At 41.5% G+C, this 16,562-nt stretch overlaps 1 protein-coding gene across 10 annotated transcripts in view; it reads right to left on the bottom strand.

Moving 5' to 3' along the window:
• afdna (afadin, adherens junction formation factor a) overlaps nt 1-16,562 on the bottom strand; it is a 123,407-nt gene that overhangs the window by 6,930 nt on the left and 99,915 nt on the right. For 7 of the 10 annotated variants that reach the window (XM_053489335.1, XM_053489329.1, XM_053489336.1 and 4 more), the window contains 6 exons: nt 15,355-15,546; nt 14,882-14,970; nt 12,692-12,883; nt 10,794-11,891; nt 4,454-4,588; nt 1,434-1,962 (listed from right to left, as the gene is read on the bottom strand). In XM_053489335.1, the coding sequence (XP_053345310.1) occupies nt 1,434-1,962; nt 4,454-4,588; nt 10,794-11,891; nt 12,692-12,883; nt 14,882-14,970; nt 15,355-15,546 (2,235 nt within the window). The remainder of the gene's footprint in view (nt 1-1,433; nt 1,963-4,453; nt 4,589-10,793; nt 11,892-12,691; nt 12,884-14,881; nt 14,971-15,354; nt 15,547-16,562) is intronic. The other 3 variants (XM_053489334.1, XM_053489332.1, XM_053489331.1) reach the window with 3 other exon arrangements.

Genomic DNA, 16,562 nt, shown 5'->3' with positions numbered 1-16,562 from the left:
CGGTTTAATTATTTATTTATTGGATTAAGAAGCGAGGTTAGTGATTTGTTCCCTTGATTAGAAACAAATGGCACTTCAGATCGCAGCAGGTCCCACTTGGGTGGGTGGGGGGGGGGAACAAATACAGTATGAAGCTGATTGCAAGTTGCATGCAAGGTCAAATACACTGGGCATCTGTGTTAATCCGGGATGCAACGTTTTTGTGTTTGGTGGCTGCTTAAACCTTTTGCTGTGTTGTAATACTTTTTTTTGTTTTTGCACAGATCTGAAGGGATAAAAAAATATATATCCCTTAACATACCCCAGCAGTTCAGGGACTAAATCTTAAGCTAGGATTCATCACGGTGTACAGCGGTACTTCGGCATATCCATTCCAGAGGCGAGTTTGTATCATGAAGCGCAATTTCCCAAAGGATATAATGTAAACTCAGATAATCCGTTCCGGCTGCCCAAAAATATTACCAATATTACCGATTTCCAACACTAAAATCATATTTTTGTAACAAAACATCACTTAACCTTAATGTATATAAAAACAAAAAAAATAAAAATAAAAATACAAAAAAAGTGTAAACTTGCTTTTGATGCAACAATCGGCTACCGGATAAGCGCGCACCTGACTAGTTTGCTCGTATGACAAAAAACGCTTTGTATGGCGAGGGACATTTCTTGCAAAATTTCAGTTCCTAAGCCGAAAAATTCACAAGGCGAGATCGCTCGTATGTCGAGGTACCACTGTACTTCATGTTTATCCAATTGAGAGTCAAATGCATCTTTAAACAGCCAAGTGTGTGTGTGTGTGTGAGTGCCTCATTAGACAGATCATTTCCCCCTTTGCCAAGCGTGCAGAAGTAGTCTGTGGAGGGCGGCTTCCTCCGGTGCATTCGAAACACAGCCAGTGACAAGAAGCCAGTGTCTCATTCCGCTAAGCCGATAGCGGTCGAGCAGGAGTCTGCAAAGGCATGAGCCTTCCCCAAAGCAAACCACACACGCGCGCATACACACTCGCACGCATACACACTCACACGCACGCGGGACGGCCAGCAAAACCAACAGTACTCCGGAGTGAATTTCACTGGGAATTTATCGATCGCTTTTACACCGCCAGGATTGATTGGAGGAAGAGGAATTTGGGAGGACAAGAGGAAATTTGGGTAGGTGATCAAAAAAATAAAATAAAAATTTAACCAGATTTTCTGCCGAAGGTGGGATAGCGAGGTGGAACGAGGAAACGAGAAAGACGAAAATGAAGGAGGTGACTATAAAGCAGGTCTACGGAATTGACATAAAGAGGAGGAAGAACTTATTGAGATAATTACATCTCATCTGGGAAAGAGAAAGAGGGAAAAAAAAACATGAACGGGAATGCACTAATAAGAACGGAGGAGGTGCGGGCGCACATGTGGCCCCTCCTCTCTCCGCGGCGTCTCTACCTTTGGGTTTGGTGGGAGGGGGAGGGGCTTGCCCCGGTTTGGGCGCAGTACTGTTGGCATTGGCGTCTGCAGGCAGCTGGAAGGAGCTGGACAGAAAGATGCCGTCGGAGACGGGGCGCGGCTTGCGCATAGCGGGTGGCGGCGCGGTCTTTTGGGCGGGAACAAGGTCGCCGTAGGACTTCCGCGTAGCTGAGAGCTTAACCTGACCTGCTAAGCCTGCATCATCCTCCTCCCCCTCCTCCTCCTCCTCGTCATTGTACGAGACAAACTTGGCAGTGTATAAGGTGTCGGGGGAGACGACCTGGGTTTTGAGGTACGAGGTGTTTCTCTGAGGCGGGGTCGGAGGAGGGTTGGTGGTGTTGGTGTTGATGTTGGTGTTAGTGGCAGGAGGGGGGGGCTGGTAGTCCCGTGGGAGAGGAGGTCTGTACAGACCAGGATCGTCTGGCGTCAGCAGCTTGCGCTCGGCCTCCTCGTGCTGCCGGCGCCTCTCCGCCTCCAGGCGGGTGTAGTACTCCTCCTCCTGTCTCCTCTGAGGGGAATAGGGGAACAGCCAGTTAGAGCCGTCTCGGCTGGCCTCACCAGCCTCTGCCTGCTTATCTACCTGATTTGCTCGAGTCGCTCGTCAAAACCTCTCGTGATATGAAGCGGGAAACCGTGATTTCCTCTACTATGAACGTCTGAGCGTTCCATAACAACATGGAGTCATGCTGCATTCCATTGTACAGGGATAAGGAAGGCAAAGTGGGCGTATTATATGAAACATCAACAGGACTGGACGAGGGCCTGAGTAACGCCTGCTGAAATATTAAAGTCCAATCAGAGTATCAAGTGCTGAAAATTTAGATGGTCTCGAACGCCACACCTTCACTTCCAAACTCTTTAGTCGAGAGGGTGGAGGATCCTGCGTGACTTTTAAGTGCTAACAGTACAATGGAAAACAGCATTAAACTTAAAACACTAACCTAAATCTTATTGGCATTTCATTATTATTATTTTGTCTCTGCGTTAATGGTGATGTCATCTGACAATAAAAAAAGTTTATAAAAGTTTTTGTCTTTTTAAAAAAAGTTTTTAAAAGTTTTTGTCTTCTTAGTAACTGCTAATAATAACTTGTATAATATGACCTAAGAAGAGGTATAACACCCTAATAATATAATATTCGTCAGGCTGCGTAAATATAATTCACATTTCCTGCAATTCTAAGGATATAAATGTTTTTTTTTTTTTGTTGTTTTTTGTAGTGGGTCCACTAGGAGGCGCCAAAATAATGGGCACGAATACTAGTGCTGCTAAAGTACTTAAATTATTTTTTTTTATTATTATTTTTCCCTTTTTTTTTTTTTTTTTTTTTTTTTTTTACAGATGTGGGTAGACTTGAGTGAGTGATGTTAACGTCTCAGGATCTTGCTGGCATTTTGAAGGTTTTCACAGGAAGAGCTGCTCTGGTGTCTGTACATACAGTAGATGACCCTGGGTTAATGTGCGATGCAGACGTCACTGATGACATAATGGTGCGGCTGGGACGGGCTGTTCCTAAATACGCCCGATGGTTTCTCAATGGAAATGTCAGACGTTATAATAAAATAAATAAAAATTAATTTAAAAAACCCAGACAAATGACTCATGCATGTTTTTTTTTGGTGGGGACACTCAGAAACACACCATGAGGACATGCAATTGGACATTGGAACTTGGTTTTCAAATTCCCAGTGGTCTGAAGGTGACGCACAGACACAGACACGACCACACACTGAGAGACGAGGTTCTCACTACGCACTAGTGGAGAGGACGGACGTTCAGACCGCTGGGAAATTTAACGTCCCAGTGGAACATTTCAGAGGCAGCTGAGACGGTGGCGATGTAACACGGAGGTGCTACACAGACTGAGCTAACAACAGGTCAAAACTTCCACATTCCTGCTGAAATGTTTGTCCATCGATACGGGTCACAGCGATACCGAAGCTCTTAATAAAGCTCGACGCTAATTGTGGAATTATGATACATAACATTATGGTGCGTTATTTTTTTTGTCCACACTTGGTCACAGGGTCCCTACTGAGATAAACCACCACTATATTACAGTGTTGTGATTTCAGACAGAGTCGGATTAAAGTCACAGTCATGTTAGACATTTTCGAAACCGGTGCAAAACTAAACAAAGTCCTCACAGTAGCTATCCGTTTGAATTTAACGTTACATTTACGGCATATTTAGCAGACGCCCTTATCCAGAGAGACTCACATTTTTATCTTAATATACTTTACATCTGGGCAGTTGAGGGTTAGGGGCCTCGCTCAAGGGACCTTTCCAATCAGTCCTTCAACACCTTAAGCGTTAAGCTACCCCTACCTAAACCCAATCGACCCCCAACCATGTTACCCAACTGCATGCTGGAAAAAATCGATTCGGTTATTATATCACAATTCTTTTCTGTGGTTTGGATATGTTTGTATTTCAGGTGGTAAAATGACGCCATTCCCGTTTACACCTACAGCAGGTGGCGCACTGTACAAATTATAGTACACCATGGGGTACACAAGTCAAATATTCAACAACGTGGTCGATGTTATTGCACGGTGATAAAAATGTCATTTAAGACCAACAGGAGACGTTTTATGGTTCAGTACTCCTGCGCGTGTACGGGTTTAGGGGTCCGTGTTCGGGTTTGGCGACAGGTTTTAGTGTTTTAGTTGTTCTACAGCATGATGACGTGCACTGACCAGTCAGTGGTGTATAGATTTCAGTCTGGAGTCTTTATCATATGAATATAACCTAATCTCGGTGTCGCAGAGCTTTTAGTAAGGACACGAGACTCAACATCAACCTAAAACATGCAAATAAAGATCATCATCCGTTCTTAAATGTACAGTACAGAACACTGCGCTCTCCTGAGCTCCTCCGTCCCTCGAGCATGATTTAAAACAACCCTGTACTAGACACAGCGTCGTCGTGTTGAGCGTGACTCTCCCGAGTGTCGATCGCTCTCTCTCGCTCTCACTCTCTCTCTCTCCCTGGTGTACCTTCTCGTCAGTCTCTCGTCTGGCTCGCTCCTCTTCTCTCCGGCGTCTCTCCTCCTCCTGCCTGGCCCGTTCCTCTGCCTCGCGCTTACGGATCTCCTCGAGCTGCTGCTTCCGTCTCCGCTCCTCGTCCTGCAGCTGATGAGGCGCACACACACACACACACATAAGATGAGCATAGGACAGTGTGTAAAACTTCAACATGAGCGTTTGTTCTGGTCCTGGTAGTGGCACATTTATTATGAATGACAAACAAAAAAATTGTCCCGTCATTGCTCCGTCTGTTTGTGTGTGTGTGTGTGTGTGTGTGTGTGTGTATTCGAATATCCAGCAACTTTTACTCGAACAGGAAATTAAGTACATTTTAAGAAGTAAAGGGAAATTCTTTTTTTTTTATTAGTCCTTTCCTTTTTTATAGATTGAATGTATGTATGACTGATGCACTTTTACATTTCGTTGTTCATACAAATGTTACAACGACAATAAAAACTTCTTACATTTACAGAACAGTATTTGTTCAGTCTAGTGTGTACTGTAACGATAACGCAAAAGCAAGAAACAAACAAAGGAAATTATTTACGACTTATTTAAGACTTCATCCTCGTGTTTCACCGAGTTTTACTTCTCACTACAAAAGGCTTTAAATAATAACTGAGAATAAATGTAAATTAACCCGAGAAACATGTTTTAATCGTGCCTTTTTATAATGTTTAATTTCTTAATAATTCCGTTTATCTTCTTTTAACTTCTGATTGTATTGCATGTGATTCACACGAGGGGCGTTCGAGTCAAACTGAGACTTTTAATTGTGCATAATTCAAAAAGTTAAATGATAAAAACTCCCTTTATTTCTCTTTATAATCTCCTGCTACACTGATGCACTTATCCCAAGTGTCTCACTAGTGCTTGGACACCATCAAGTTTTCTCAGGACACCGGATCCGTACTGCGCTTAAGGTGTTCTGTAAACGTCCCCAGAAATTTCATCACAAGTCCTGGTTTGACTTGAACGCTCGTCTATCCACTGAAGTTCATTCTGATAAGTCTAGTTCAACTTAAGACAAATTGTTTAACTTTTTCTTTGTTTTTAATGCGGCACCTCGGGTTTAAGATGCGATTGTTTTTTTATTGACTTCATGAGAAGTTGGAAACTTTCTGATTCAGAGTCTGTAGCTGTTTGAGGCTGGAGAAAGTGTATATTCGGTGTGTATACACACACACACACAACTCGTTTGGCTTTTGTATAAACAGCCCAGACGAGCAGTCTGGTTAGCGCTTCCTTCGTTTAAAGACTAAGATGAAAAACAGAACATGAAAATGGGCAGTTTGATTAAAATATCTCAGACAAAACGGTTCTCAATTACATGACGATCCTCCCGTAATTAGGGATCTTAAAGCGGACGCAAAAGAGGAAAACCTAAAAGGCTGTAAACACGCTACAATGTTTTTTGGACTTGAGACCGCTGACGTGTTAAATCACCGCGCAGGGTTATTAGGGAATATAAACGGTTTTGGTTTAGACGGTTGTTTTTTTCCTACTTACCCGGCGCTCACTCTGAGTAAAACCAAGTGCCTTCTGTTATTTAGTTGCATTGTCTCTCAGTTACATCAACATCAAATAGTTAATAGGTAGAGATTATAGGAAAGTGGGCGGAGTCAGATTTTTTTCCTCCTGTTTTCAGGTGGTTTCTTAGCTGATGAGACGGCTACAAACTCGACGTGTTCAAATCACCAAAACAGAACATCGATAGTGTTTTTATTACAAATGGGGGGCAAATTTAAAAATTAAAAATTTAAATGTGTATTTCCACGTGAATCTGAATCCAGAAGCGATTTAAAAATCATTTTTTACATGAATTTGTTTGCATCCATTTAAGGTGGTAAAATGCTGTAGTTCCTCTATGATCCTGTAGGTGGTGCACTCACATTGGAGCAAATTATTTGCTAATTTTGTTTAGAGATGAGAAAACTATTAATATTGAATCAGGCGGGAGAAAAAAAGCTTATTTAATTGAATCTGTACTTGGGTATCGTGATGATATCAGATCGACTGACCCCTGGCGAGTCTTATCCGTACTATCTGAAACATACAGCGGTGCCTCGACATACGAATTTAATCCGTTCGGGAGGCGAGTCCTTAAGGTGAAATTTCTTATTGTAAAACGCATTGTCCTATGGGAAATAATGTAAATGCAGATAATTTGTTCCAGACACCCAAAAATATCACTAATCTTACCCATTTCCAACACTATAATCATATTTTTTTAAGCATATAAAAACAATCAAAACTTTTAGAAAAAAAATGTAAATGAAGTAAAATATGAAATAAATAGACATTAAACTACTCACTTAAGCTTAATTTATGATTCCTTTTGGCACCGGCAGCTTTAAAAACCAAACTGAAAGCGGCTCCCTTTTCTTCTTGCTACCGTCCTTGCTAACATTCTTCGGACCCGCGGTGCTACGCCTTTACTTAAATCGTACACAAAATGCAAAAAAAAAAAAACACGCACACAAGTATTAATCGGCTCCCGGATGCGTTCGGTACGTTCCAACTCTTTGCACGCTGATGCAAATTACATGTAAAATTTACACGCTGTACCAGCTAAACCTGACGCACAAGCTAAGTCACAAACGGTGTGATATACGTACAGTACTCTGGATTCATGTGATTAGCGGTGGATAGTCGAATTAGCACACACTCTTTATGCTGTAAAAAATCTCACCTGGGTAAATAATTGTGCCACTACTAGGACAGTTCGTCACATCACACACACACACACACACACACACACACACACACACGTGCACCGATATAAAACACTGAAATTGACACTGAACTGTGACTCCCGACATGAGTTTTACACATCGTACATGCAGGAACCGTAACGTTCACACTCACTGATCACAAGAACAAATCACAGACACGTAGACCGTGTAAGGCAACGACACCCTGAAAGGAAAAGAGAGCACGGCACAGATGAGAAGCACAGCAGCATGGACAAAGCTGAGAGGAGAGATAAAGACCGAGAGAGACAGAGAGAGAGAGAGAGAGAGAGAGAGAGGGGGGGGGCGTGAGGCGGCGACCTAAGCATGCGTCCAGGCTCACGCTGCAGGAGAGAGAGGGGGCCAGTAGATCATGCACCAACCAGCCCTCCCTTCTCACGTCCAACCACACTGAAACGAGAGCTTCGGAAATCCACAGAGCTTCCCAAATCCAGCTCTCCAGGAGCAGGAGCAGGAGCAGGCCCCCCCCCTTTTTTTTTTTTTAAATAGGTTTTATTTAGATAGGATCGTGTCATTCAGGATCTTAACAATTATTAAGGTTAATAAAGCAAATTTAAGGTTAATCATCAGGTTTATCCAACAAAATAAAAATAATTAAGAATGAAAAAAGAACGACAGCGACGAACAGCCTAGGATGGATTCCCTGTGGAAGCTCCCCCTTCCTGTTATATATGTTATAGTATGTGATATAAAAGCCCCGAAAGAGAGAGGAGTGCGAAACCAAACGACCACATGACGGGGGAAGAGATGGAGCGGAGAGGAGACACAGGTGGAGTCGAAAGGAACAGGAAGAGAGTGTCATTAAGATCGAGAGAACGTACCAAGTCTAGAACAGAGATTGCTGGGACAGCAGTCTGCTGCGTTGAGGAAGAGGAAGGAGGAAGAGGAGGAAGAGAAGAAGAAGAAGAAGAGGAAGAAGAAAGAAACCATCAAGAGGAGCGAGTTACAAGTCGCGAGAAAGAATAAAAAAAAAAAAAGAAAGTAGGAAGAGGAGGTGGAAGTGTAAGGGGAAGAGAGGATAAAAGTGAAAACGTTTTCGCCGCTGACATTCCTGGGCAGCGTGGGATTGATTAGCGCCCGCGGCATGCTTCCTCGCCGGGAAAAACACACGCTGGCATAAAACTGGCCCTCGCTAGGAATGCAACCATCATTCCAACATCGTCTCCAGGAATACATCAGGAATATTTTCTCTTCAAACACAGCGCTCGGCTGACTATGGAAGGGAAAATGTCGGACGCTGGCGGCTACCACAGGACGCATGGTGGAATGGGTGTGTCTGTCTGTAGGTCTGTCTGTCTGTCTGTCTGCAGCTTTCAGGACACGTCTGCGGCAGGAATAAGGCCTTCATGACGTGTTACACGTGATTTCTTTAAACATTTTCGGAAGGAGTCTCCAGCATGACCAAACATTTCCCTGTAAAACATCAATTTTCCTAGAAAGGTTTAAGTCTCCAATGTCTATTTCCCGTCTCCAAAAGATTTACTGTTCCAACTTAAACCTGGTGCGACTAAGCTCGGAGACGTCCCGGGTGTTGTAAAACAATTCGCTAATCATTGTTGCATTATTTAGCCCCGTTGCTGAACTCATCAACTTCATCTTTAACAATAGCCTTTAAACTTCTTAACACGCTGGAGGTTTTTCATTGTGTGATTTTCTTTACAAAAAGACAAAGTTGAAATTCTTGCCTTGATTTAAAACACGCCACATACTGTAGGTTAAAAAATAAATTAATAATAAATGTTTTTAGGAATTTAAAACCTTTAAATGAGACGATTCCTGAAAACTCCTAGCTCGAGACCATAACGAGAAGGTCGTTAAATAATGGTTAGAAGTCCTTTGTCCCAGTAAGTACTGGTTTAGCCAATCAGGATTAGATCAGACTAAAGGACTATGATGAGTTAGACTTCTTGGTGAAAGTAAATCAGAGATGTCGTGGCGCTTCGTGAGGAGATGAAGCATGGGTTTCAGGGGGCGGGGCGATGCTTGACTGACATCCGGTAGCCTGGAAACCCCTCCCCCTCTCGCCAGTGCAGCGGGAATCAGCAGCTCAGCTCAGCATGGCAAAGCAATGACATAAGCATGGTGCATGTGCACATCGCAAAAAAACTAAACAATTGGAAGTAAATATACAGAAAAAAAAAAAAAACATTCATCCTAACGCTGAAAACTTAACTATAGCAATAAAACAACAACAAAAATGAACCTTAAAAAGATTTCGTTTTTTGTCTGGACTGCATTCAGCTTCAGGTTACATGCATGAAAGCGCAAAACTAACGCTTGCAAGCTAACATATGGGTACGTGCACACTGAGGGAGGCGCAAATAAGAGGATTAATAGTGCAAAGCTTACCATCATGCAAACATGGAATCCGTTGTTAACTAGCAAGCTATCTGGGCCGGACAACATATTGCAATTTTTTATATTACTATATGCTACTTACCAACTACTATTGCTATAAAGGTTTTTTTTTTTCGTTAGACTCTAATAATAATTTATTTTTAAGCTCATTAAAGGACCTGAATGTGAACGTGTCCTCTCTTTGGTCAGGATTGCTATATGTTGACGGACATATAAAAAAAAATATAAGTACTGGTGCTGATTTAATTTCTTTTATGTAGAAATTTTCTTCTAAATAGTGGCAAAAAATCTGTAGTGTCCGTAACCATGTCAAATTCATGTTGCAATATCTTAACAATTTAGCATTTTAGAATAATACACTTTTTCAGGTTTATGTCTTTTCATGTGGAATTTAAATCGGCCAAGTTTCATCTGAATGACAGTTAAGATCGTTAGAAGATTTGAATTCAAAAAAGTTCCGGATTCTAAAACATAAAAGGACATGAAACTGAATTTAGCAAATGTGTTTCTTTTTATCTGATAAAAATATAAATGTGTATGTATATTTACAAAAAAATAAAGCTTATGGATCCGGAGATAAGAAGCGTTAAGTATTATAAAAGATGCTGTTATATGAGCCTGTCTAAAAATTAACTGTTTTACCTAGACCCTTTTTTTTTTTTTTTTTTTTAGCACTGGTACTGTGTTTTAGCCGTAAGTTTAATGGTGTTGGATTTGGAGTCTATTCTGAGCGTAAAGCGCACACACTCATTTACTTATTTTAGGGGCAATTTGTCGTAGCCAGTGAAAATAGTGGCTTGCTACAAGATAGCGGAAGAAAACCAGAGGAAACCCACACTGACGGAGCGAGAACTGGCGTGAAACACACCCTGAGAATAACTCGAGCACAGGAACGAAGCCAGGACCCTGGAGCTGTTGAATTCAAAAGACAAATACTGTAAAGTGATGTTTCTTTGCATAACGGTGCACTTTAAGCTCAGACATTAATACGACTATCTGGAACATTTTAGGTTCTGCGCAGGTGGTCAATTTTTTCCTGAAATTAAAACGAATATGAGCAGCGAATGGGCCTTTATTGTGCACGTACCCTTACAACACTCCTGCCTCCATCTAAGAATGGCATCTATCGCTAAACTATTCATAGGTAACACTATCTACATCCTGATCACGGTGACCGTAACCGCCCTGCAGCGCCTCACCCGTGCTCTCTTCTCAGCTTCCAGCCTCTGCATGATCAGCACCGTGTCGACGTCTTCGTCGTCCTCCTCCTCCTCGTCCTCCTCGCTCTGCTTGGACTCCTGCAGCCTCTTCTGGAACTGCCACTCCAGCATGAGCTTGCGCAGGCGGTCGCTCTCCTCGGCCGTGCGCTCCGGCTTGGCCTGAAGCTCCTGGATCTCTCTGTCGAGCAAGTCGACGATGTGCAGCTGCTGCTGCTTCTCCAGTTTCTCCCGGGCGTCCCTCTTCCACGGGTCCGGGGACAGGCTGTCGGCCGCGGACAGCTCCTCTTTGCTGATGGTGATGTACTGCAGGTCGCGCCTCTCGATGGTGCGCGGCTGTTGCTGAGGCTGCATGTCCCGGATCACCGTGTCCTGAGGAGTGGGAGGAGGAGGAGCTCGAGGAAGAGTGGGCAGCTTCTCAGGGCGGGGAAGTTGTTGTGTTTGGGGTGGCTGAGCGGGGGGCAGGTACGGTTGAGGGATCTGTTGAGGTGGTGGCATCGGCTGGTGCTGGGTGTTGTTGTGCAGGACAGGTGGAGGCATTGCAGGGTTGCGGATCTGCCCGAGCTTCCTCTCCTGCTCCCTCTTCTTGCGCTCGCGCTCCTCGTCCAGCCGCGCCTTCTCCTTCTCATACCAGCGCTGCTGCTCTTCCCGTTTCTTGCGGTCGACCGCGGCTTGCTGCTGGGTCACCGATGGAGGCGGGGGTAGAGGCAGGTCAGCCTGCGGATCGTAATCGTAGATCGCAGGTGGAGGTGGAGGAGGTGGTGGGGGCAGGTCGGTACGAGACGGCTGGGGCGCGCCGACCGGGGCGCCGGGTGCGCCGGGGGTCTTCCAGCGGCCGGCACCGCTCTTGTGGTTGCTCTGGCCTTTGCTGGAGGAGGAAATTGGGTAGTTGAGGTGCTCCTGGCTGGAAGTGCTGGACTCCACAGAGGAGGAGACGTGGTGGTTCCAAGGATCTCCACCACGCTGGTACTCTGCTTCACGCTGCTGCTGCTGCAGGTGGAGCAGGTCGTCCTGCCGCAATCGATCGCCAGGGTACCTAGTGGGCACGTCACACAGCTCCTCCTGAGAGCGTGCTACCCGCTGAAACACACACACACGCAAAACCTCAATATAAGGCTTCTTTAACATTTAAAGCCTAAATATATATATATATTAAAAAACCCTTTAAACAGCCTAAAGGTTTTTCTCCTCGGGTGTGCCTGTTTAGTGGTTTGTATCTTAATTGGAATTTTTTTTTAAATGGGTGTGGCCCAAGTTTCATCATTCCATCATTTCATCATGTGTGTGTGTGTGGATAAAAAAAAAATGGAGACCAAAAAAAAAATCCCTGCTTTTTGTTTGCTCCTTTTTCCATTTTTCTATTAGTCAGGGCTCAAATAAGCAAATTAGATTTAGACTGTAATGTGACCTTATTTACGAAGATACCATCCCTCAGGCTGCTGATGGGCGTGGCTCGACGGTAGCTCTTTTACATAGATACAGAAACAGGGTGTTTGGAAGAGGAGTGGAAAGCTGGGGTATTAAGCTGGGGCATTAAGCTGGGGCATTAAAACGTACTTTTGGGTCACTCTGAGACTTTTTAAAGAAATATGTGACCTTTAATAAAAACTTTGGATTAGTAGACTAATTGCTTTGCTTGGGTTTTTGCTAACAAACTTATTTTCATTTCTCATTATTTGTCCCACACCCACTTACGAGTAAAAACCCCCATATCTGAGTCCCAATGCAGTTTTACCCGGATGCCCTGTGAACATTTTTGCAAAGCTTTCCATAAAGAAACAAGAATGGCTATTATTTATATCTGTTTGGAAAACACATTCGTATTCGGTTAAATCCCTAGGAAACACATTGGTCTGCGTGCACACGTTGTCCTGGCTAACCTGCATAGCCATGTTGTTATGGAGATGCTCGTCCATGGGAGGAAGAGGTTCGGGCTCGCCGCCCTGCCAGACCTGGCCAGGTCCTGGTCCCATCCTGTCCTGAGATTTGGAGGCTGGGAAGGTGAAGTAGTCCCTGGGGTAGGTCTGCGTAGGGATGGGGTACGCCTCCGGACGAGGCGGGGACGGCTCCTCCTAATAAAAACGACAGAACACTTTAACGGTGATTACAAGCTGGGCTTTGAAGATTCAGCTCTGATCCAGATGGCTCCACCAGCAGAACCACATTTAATGAAAACAGAGCACTTCCTGTAGTGTTCGGTTTACAGAGCGACTAATAACTGTTCTGCTCAGAGAAACCAGTGTGTGCGTGTGTGTGTGTGTGTGTGTATATACATACATGTGTGAGAGAGAGAGAACACAGCCAGAGCTAGTTACTTAATCAGACACAGTGGTTGGAAACCTGATTAAAAGTGAACACAGCTATGTACGTGTCTTGTTCCTGAGTCTAATACGGCTTTCCAGACGGAGACATGCGAATTAACAAGAGGATTTTCAAACTTCTGATGCTCGGATTGAAAACAGATGACATCGCCAAGAGAACAAGCTCTGGGGGCTTCAGTGAATTTTCTTTAAGCACTTCGTTTCGCCTCACCGAACATCAAAGCAGGTTCATAAAAACAGAAAATGACCTAGGGCTGGGGTGCCAAAACTTTTAACAGTCGGGAAGCTGACTTTTAATTGTTAAAGAAAATGAGATTAGTTGTACAAATAAACTTATTTAAATGCATAATTTGCATTTAACCGGAGTTAAATATTGAGTTTTGTACGTAGACTCTGTGTGACATCATACACTACTCATTTGCATATCGGATGTGATTGGTCCGAAGTGGTTTGTGATGTCACAGATTGAGCTCGGAGGGGGACGGATTAACACTCAAGCAGGAGATTAGAAAACTTTCATTTAAAAGAAAGTGAAACGTTTTTCTACCAACGCCGTGTGATATATTCTGAACCAGCTGTTAAGTGTTTAAAGGCCGCGACAGCGACTCAAGTTAAACCTAGGTTAATGGTCGCGTGTTTAATTGTGTTTAGAGGTGTTTAACAGTGTCTGAATGTGTTTACTGTGGTTCAAATATGTTAAATGGTGTTTAGATTATATGTAAGTTTGTTTCCTGATGTTTAATTGCGCTTAAATATGTTGAATAGTGTTTAAATATGTTTAATGGTGTTTTACCTTAAAAAGGCATCTAAAATGTTTTACAATTGTTTTAATTAAAAATTGTGTTTAATGGTTTGTAAAATGTCTAATTGTGTTTGATCATGGAACAATGGGTTTAAATGTATTTAAACGTTTAAATTTGTTTACTTGTGTTTAAGTTTATTTAATGGTGTTTAAACAGTGCTTAGATATGCAAATGTGTATTAATGGTGTTTAATTGCGACACATTCAAACGTGTTTAAGTTATTTTAAATTATTTGTGTTTAATAGTTTAAACCTAATTAAAAGGCATTTAAAAGTATTAAAAAGTTTAACAGTGTTTACTGGTGTTTAAATTGCATTTGATTAGTGTGTAAATGTGTTTAAATAGGTTTAAAGATTTGTAAACGTGTTAATTGTAATTAAAGGAGTGTTAAAGAGAATGTGTTTACATTTATTTAATAGTGTTTAAATAATGCTTAGACATATAAATATGTTTAATAATATTTGAGTGTGGTTAAAAGTGTTTGTTTAAATATTTTTAACAGGATTTAATGGCTAATATGTTTAATGCTGTGTTACCCAACTAAACAACACTTAAATGTGTTAAATGGTGTGTAATGTGTTTACTGGTGTTTAAATATGTTCAACAGTGTTTAAAGTGTGTTTAAAAAGTGTGTAAAGGTGTTTAGTGATGATAAAAACAGGGTGTAATTGTGTATTTGTGTGTAAAAAACGTTTAATAGTGTTTAATTGTAGTAGAATGTGTTTATTGGTGTTTAAAGACTGGTTTAATGGTAGCTAATAGTGTTTACTGGTGTTTAAATAGTGTTAAAATGCCTTTAATTGTGTTTAATCGTGTTTAGTGGGGTTTAAACAGTTCTTAATGGTGTGCAAATGTGCGTAAAGTGTTTATTGGTGTTTTCCATAATAACAAATGTGGCTTGAATACATTTAATGGTGTTTATCGGTGTTTAACGGTGCTCACTCACATCAGGACACAGGTTGCCCGTGGAGACGGAGGTGATTTTACCCGGCGCTCCTGGGTACACGGGTTTCCCCCCCGGACTCTGGGGTTGATCTGCAAGAAGGCAACAAATATTATATAAACGTAAATACTGTAGAGTTAATAGAAAATGTTAGCACTTGCTGTGGCTTTCAGAAAATAAACAAACTCAGTATTTGTTTTTTTTACTCTTCTCTTTAAAGAAGTATTTAAATATCTAAATGATAACTTTGTAGTGCTGCCGTCTGAACCTTACATGACGTATACTGACATTTATACAGCGTTTCTGCTACGCCGCACCTTACACACACAAACTAGTACCAGGAAATTTAAAACCATTTTAACAAATATCATTCCATAGAGACTTAAATACTAAAGAAAATGTTATTTTGAACTTTTTGGGGATTTTTACATTTTGTCCAGGAAGAACTGTTCATGTTATGGTTCCTGGTTACTCACTGGCGACGTTGGGGCTGGAGCGGTGATCTGCGCGGTTCTTCAGCAGCCTCTCGTCCCTCTTCTGCTCGGGGTACGTGTCCCAGTTCCCCTGTGGGCTCTGCGGAGAGCCGTTCTGCACAGAGTTGTTGTAGAGCTCGAAGCCCTCGCTCTTCGGCCTGGATTTGCCTTTATCCATGCGGGCCCGGTCCGACGCTGAGGGGTCACACACAAACACAAACACACACGCGAGAGGGCATGTAAGGAAACCACACAAACTTCTCAACTATCTCAGTTTAGCTTTACTTGTATAATTAATGTCATTTTATGTCATTTAAATAATATCTCAACCTCGAGCAAGCAAAATTATACAGTAGCTCTTATGACAAAAATAATAAAAATCTAAATATTATTCAGCATATTATTAGACATGATTTAAATGTTCTTCTTCTATTAGCATTTTAGTAATCATAGACATTGTTTATTGTAATGTTATAAATAGGAAGAATGAGTTTATCTTTATGACTATTTTCAAGATAAAATGTAATACTCTGCAATTTTTAAATACATAGAAAAAAACAATACTGGTCAGGGTATATAGCACACACTTAAAGATGTGCGCAAACCTGCAATTTTAGAGCATTAATAAAAAATTTAAAAAAAAGAAGAAAATTGGGTTTGGTTTTGGAAAAAAAAAATCTAACTTGCATGAACTGTTACATGTGTGACATATATATATATATATATAAAGATTGAATTTTCTTGTCAAATATGGACAATAGTTAATAGAGCTGAATGATTTCATAAAAAAATAATTAAATATAATAGAAATATAATGTAGAAATGTATCTAGGTTAACAAATATTCAGACAAACGATGTTAAGAGGATGTCCGCCAATTATATATTTATTTATCAGCCTAAAATTATATATAGAAAAAATTTTATCATTAAATTAATAACAAACTCTCACTAAATTCCTGACTTTGCGTAATTAATTAATTAAACCGGTCCAAATTGCGATTTAAATTTTTCTATGATTAATTGTGCAGCACTAATTATTAAGCACTGGGATGCTTGAAGTGAACAAAATAGAAATTATATTTAGCAAAATAATACACTTAAGTAAACAAAATAATAATAATTAAAAACATGTAAACAAATAATTATAATAATAAAAAAATAATAATTAGGTTTGCCCTTAGCTCGTACTTATAAATATGAAGCATGATGA

This window comes from Clarias gariepinus, chromosome 27, assembly GCF_024256425.1.
Source record: "Clarias gariepinus isolate MV-2021 ecotype Netherlands chromosome 27, CGAR_prim_01v2, whole genome shotgun sequence".
NCBI classification, from domain to species: domain Eukaryota; kingdom Metazoa; phylum Chordata; class Actinopteri; order Siluriformes; family Clariidae; genus Clarias; species Clarias gariepinus.
This window is presented reverse-complemented; position numbering and strand designations above follow the sequence as displayed.